We start from the raw sequence: 5,263 nt of genomic DNA, 5'->3' as shown, positions 1-5,263 counted from the left end.
CCCTGATGTTTACCGTGCGCATAGTGGTGTGTATTGTTCAAAACTGAAAGTATAACAGCGCACACCTGAAACACACTTGAATTGGGTTATGTGATATACAAATTAATTCTTTTGTTTTTTATTTTTTAAGACCTCATAATAACACACCAATCATAATGATGCTATAAGGATTCAGGAGTGAAGTTTCTCTATTTAGTAACTGGTGATCAAGTCATCTGAGATGGTTTGTTGGTTTCTAGTGTAAAATAAGTCTGGTTCAAGACCATCAGATTTACCATCTCAGATTACCTTAATTCCAGGTTAGAATAAAGTGTTTTTGAGCTCATAAACTACTTTTCTGCAGCTCTCACAGGTATTAAATGTAAATAATTCAAAGACTGTTTACTGCTTTGAATTTAGATGATGGTTCTCTGTCTTGTTCAGCTGCGTCTATTTGCATGTGGATCCAAAATTCAAATGCAACGTGTGTATTTGAATGCCGGACCTCTAAACAACTGTTGCTTTGTGCTCTAAAATGCAAAACTAAACCTGCTATGAAAAATTAGATCAAGTTCAAGCAATGGTCAAACTACATCAAATGCGCTGTTTCGAAATTATATTCTTGAAACAAAACAACAGCACGAAAAAGCCAATTAATGAGTCCTGTTTTCATTATACACATTTAAAATATACCTTATTGTATTTGAAATCACATTTAAATGTGTAAAAATAATGTTATTTATTATGTGGACTCAAGGATAACTGACTTCATGTATCTAAAAAATAAATAAATAAATAAAATTCACCAAAACACCAGCAAGACTTCAAACATGATGAAGAAACGTGTTGGAATTAAAGTAAAAAATCATCTGAATCATTCTGTAGTGAAGTTCTTGATTTGCATTGAAACTTGACCTGCATTTTTAACCTGTTTGCACTTCATGCAACTGAGATGCATAGAAATAGCATTCGCCCCGCATTCTGCTGCATATTTGTTTTGAACTTCACTCGAAAGTCACGTAACAACACATCTGTGATCTCTGATAAGAAGACTTGAGCAAATTCAGGAATCATAAAGTAAATGTTGAAATAAGGTTGAGTGGAACATAGTTCAGAAGGTGAGGCACAAATGCACGACTTTTAAATCAGAAATTTTATTTTAGAAAAGGCGTATACAAAAAATAGCAAATATATGCCATACATAATAGTTATAATATCTGAGAGGTAAACCTCATACACATTATCCAGTGACTTGAAAAAAAATCACAGAAAAACTGAGCAGAATCTTCAATGCCACAATTTGTCCTCGATTGAAAAGTATTACATAGAATATATAGTTTTTACATAAATGTATATACGGTAGAACAAATATCAATCAGCACACCAGATATGAACTTTACAGACACTTCATACCACCGACATGTTCTTCTGTTAGTCTGCTCTGACAAATGGTTTGACAAATATACCTACACACGAAACTTCATTTCCCAATACCAGAGAGCATTAACAAAGCTTTACATTCTCTCACAGTTCAATCATTGTGTAGAACAAGTGTTTACATAGTGTCTTTAAGTGATGTAGCAATACTATCTGATCCAGGCCACGCCCGCGTGCCACTCGAACCAAACAATTGCCACTTTTACAGGTTCATAAAACCTACTTTAGCCAAAACTCTGGCTTACAGTTTCTGTGAAACCTTTTCCCTCTGGAAAGAGTGTGTTTCTAAAGAGAGGATCTTCAGAGCAACCGAAAGTTCCTCATTAGCAGGAGACCAAAGTCTCTACGTTTGACTGAAAGTGACCCTCTTCCATCAGGTCCACTTCAGTATCCAGTCTCCTCTATTCTCCAACCAGTGGAGTTCTTGCCAAACTTGTAGACGAGTCTCCGTCCATCCACTCTTTCTAGAATCTCTCGTTTGTAGTAATACCTGTAGGAAAGAGCAAGAGTTCTGGTTATTCCACTGTCCTAGCATCCACAGAAACACCCCCCCCCCCAAAAAAAAACAAAAACTCTTGATCCCAGAATTGTCTTTTACCTCATGGCTCTACTGAGCTTCTCATACGTCATGCTGCTGTTCTTCTTCTTCTGTCCCCAGAGCTGAGCAACAGCTTCGGACTTCAAGAACTTGAAGACACCATCCCTGCGGTCCTCCCATTTCATCAGACCTTGGTTCTGCTCCGGATGGACCAGGATGTCCCGGATAAACTCCCAAAGGTGGGTTCCTCTTGGAGCTGCAATGGAGCAGTAGATTCTAGTTTAGTATGGATTATCGTTACTTGATCTTGAGCATTAGGTACCTCTTTCAAACTAGAGTTCTGTGTACTCACCATGTTTGCTTTTTTTGGACTGAATGAAGTGCTCATATCCCTCATTATCCCTGGGCTTTGGGGGTCGTCCTCTGCCTCTCTTCTTTGTCTCTACTGACTCTTGCTTTACAAAGTTCTCTGTGGATAAGAACAGAAAAATGTTAGATGGGTATATTTGGGTACTCCCTACTTTATCATTCCATTTAAACCTGCTCCTTGAGGGCCACCACCTTGCAGAGTTAGGTTTCAACCTGTCTGTAACTGCCAAGTAAAGACCTTGATTAGCTGGTTCAGCTGTGTTTGACTTGGGTTGAAACTAGCTTCTGCAGGTAGGTAGCCATTTAGGAGCAGAATTGGAAAAGAAGAATTGGAGGAACTTACTAGTGCTGGTGGAGTAATGCATCTCTGAGTATTCTGGGTCGGAGTCGCTGCTGTTGGACTCGGGTGAGCTTGGGTTCAGGAAGCTACCTGTAGAGGACATACCAAAAAAAAAGAGCGTTCAGACTTCAGGAGAACTTTGGGAGGCTTGACCTCAATGGATTAGTAGAGTTAGTAGTAACACTCACCAGTGTGGGAACTCTGGAAGCTCTCAGTTAGAGAGTCATAGCCGTGGTCGCTCTCTGGAGTCAGCTGGTTGGTGTACTCATCAAAGTAGCTGTAGCTGTTCTCCGAATTGTCTGCGCAAAGAGAATGCCAAATGTTACTTCAAGGATGTTTAATTGGATACTGCTTTCTATGGTTTGGAGTTGTGTCGAAAAGTTGCAAAGTGTTATTTGCCTCTCACCTGATGGGATTGAGGGCTGAACAACCACCGTTTCCAGAAGTGGGCCGAGGCTCGGTCCGTGCATGTAGGGAAACGAGTTCTGCAGTATGTTGTCTAGTAAGTCTAATTCGGATTCACTTAGGCATGTCTCAGACAGGTCAGTAGCTGTAGACACAAACAAATCAAAGGTGTTAATGCATTCAAAGTTTGAACTATTTAAACAAAAGGCTTCTTTAGTCTATATTGCTCACCATATCTGGCCTTTAGTGTCTCCAGATTGTGGTAAAGCCGTTCACCAAGCACTGGTCCAAACATGTTCATCAAAGATTCTTTTGGCATTGTGCACAGTGTGATCCCATCCATGTCGCAGTAGTTCATATTCAGCAGCCTGGCATCAAACCTGCTCTCCTCCACGTGAAAGCCAATCCACTCCAGAACATTCTGCCTTGTCCACATCTGTGGGTCCACCAGATCCCAGGAGCCTGCTGGAGAACAGGTTCAGTGTTTAGCCTCATTCACACCTGAGATCACCCAAACCAGCCCCTGGTGTAGATGCCCATAACAATAGAAGAAAACCCGCTTGGGTTGACTGTCTCCAGGGCCTGAGCTACTGTTGTGTGTTTAACTATCTGTTGTGTTGACACCCTTTAGTGTCAACAATGACTGCATTGCATGAAAGACCATAAAGAAAACATTCCTGCGTGTCTACTACAGGCCAAAGTAAACATTGCCTCGGTTAATGATTTTAAGAGTCAGAAACCGAGGTCAGACTTCAGGGATGAGAGATTATCGACGTGTCTGGTCGCTTTGTTTGGGGTGATGGGAGCTATCTCAAGCATGCAAAAACATACAGATTTCTAGAGCTGTTGCTCGTTTATTCTTAAGTAAGCAGTATGTTGAAGAACTCTTACCCATTATGCTGTCGTTGTTACTGCTGAAGGTCATCTCTGAGAGATGTGGTGGTCTGCCCATCGGCGCTGTCATGCTCAACAAGTTGGCCTGCGGTTCAGATGGGTACAGGTTGGCATTGGCGTTGTTGAGAATTAGACTAAGTTCGCTGGACGCCATGAGAATTCTGCAAGATAAGGAACAAATATTTTTAACTTCCATCTAAAACCGCAAATCAGAAATATTAAATTTTTTTAAGGAAACTAGCTTGGAAATGAATGATTTAAAAGGAAAATTATTTACCAGTTTTGGTGGACAAAGGCAGCTTGGTTTCCAGATAAAATCACTTTAAGTGTTGGTTAAGTAATAATCCAGTCAGTAAGGCTTTGTCTTTAGCGGTTTGAGGTTCACTGTTCAGAGTCTCAGAAGGTTTGTTAATGCACCTGCTCCTCACGAATTTATAGGGCGAGAACGGGGGAAAGGGGGCGTGGCCAGGTGAGATGCATGAGAAGGCGTGGCCAGGTGAGCTACTGGGAGGGAAATTCCAGCGAATATCTCTCTCTCTCGCTTGGCCGCTCTCCCCTTTTGTTTTTTTCAGAGAATAGCTTTTTTTTAGACCTTGAAACATGAACTTGAAACATGACAAGGCAGCTAACATACATTCATAGATAAACGCGAGCAAATACTATGTCACTCACACTATTTCCATGACCACACACACACACACATTAACCCATTCTTTCATCTATTTCTGAAGGGATGAATCATTTCTGATAATATTTTCTGTCGATGAAGGTGTGTAACTCTATAACAGGTTTCAATGTGTTTCTCTGTGTGTGTGAAAGAGAGAGTGTGTGTGTGTACGAGATTATGTGTGCGTGTGTGTGTGTGTTTTGGGTCTTCATACATGGCTGAGTGTTTCTGTAGTAGATGTAGGTGATGGTAAACACCATTCTGTTGTTGTGGATGAGGCTTATAATGACAGCGAGTGATGTAAGCACTTCAACCTCAAGTTTAAAGCAATCCATTTCAGCAGAAAGTGTGTTTGCGTGTCATTTTGTGGACCACTGGGGAAACACCACTACATGTGAATGGTAATCATCAATTACCATGCATAAGTGCATTGGCTTTCCTGTTTCTATTTTTACGTTATTTGCTAACCCACCGTGCTAAAAATAGCAGATAGCCATGTGATCCAGATTTAGATGTTTCCATGTCATTCTAGTCATTTTCCCTCCTCTCATAAGTGCAGCCCTTTTTCCGTTTCTTGTCGACGTCGCTCTGATGAATGTTGTAGGAAAGATGTCTTGGAATGCAATTGAACAGG

The 5,263-nt window shown here is 40.8% G+C and overlaps 1 protein-coding gene across 2 annotated transcripts; it reads right to left on the bottom strand.

Moving 5' to 3' along the window:
- Positions 1 to 1,114: 1,114 nt before the first annotated feature.
- LOC127942581 (ETS-related transcription factor Elf-3) lies at positions 1,115 to 4,399 on the bottom strand. 2 transcript variants are annotated; one of them, XM_052538389.1, is made up of 9 exons: positions 4,240 to 4,399; positions 3,960 to 4,123; positions 3,300 to 3,533; positions 3,070 to 3,213; positions 2,852 to 2,962; positions 2,667 to 2,753; positions 2,307 to 2,423; positions 2,015 to 2,210; positions 1,115 to 1,906 (listed from the first exon to the last, which is right to left on the bottom strand). In XM_052538389.1, the coding sequence occupies exons 2-9, from the start codon at positions 4,114 to 4,116 to the stop codon at positions 1,801 to 1,803; spliced, it is 1,152 nt and encodes a 383-aa protein (XP_052394349.1). In that variant the 5' UTR covers positions 4,117 to 4,123; positions 4,240 to 4,399; the 3' UTR covers positions 1,115 to 1,800. The 2 variants fall into 2 exon arrangements, with proteins under 2 accessions (XP_052394349.1, XP_052394350.1); XM_052538390.1 differs by having other exon boundaries at positions 3,300 to 3,530.
- Between the last annotated feature and the right edge of the window lie 864 nt (positions 4,400 to 5,263).

Source organism: Carassius gibelio, chromosome A22 (genome assembly GCF_023724105.1).
Source record: "Carassius gibelio isolate Cgi1373 ecotype wild population from Czech Republic chromosome A22, carGib1.2-hapl.c, whole genome shotgun sequence".
Classification (NCBI taxonomy): domain Eukaryota; kingdom Metazoa; phylum Chordata; class Actinopteri; order Cypriniformes; family Cyprinidae; genus Carassius; species Carassius gibelio.
Note: the sequence above shows the minus strand (reverse complement) of the source record. Positions and strands in the feature narration are given on the sequence as shown.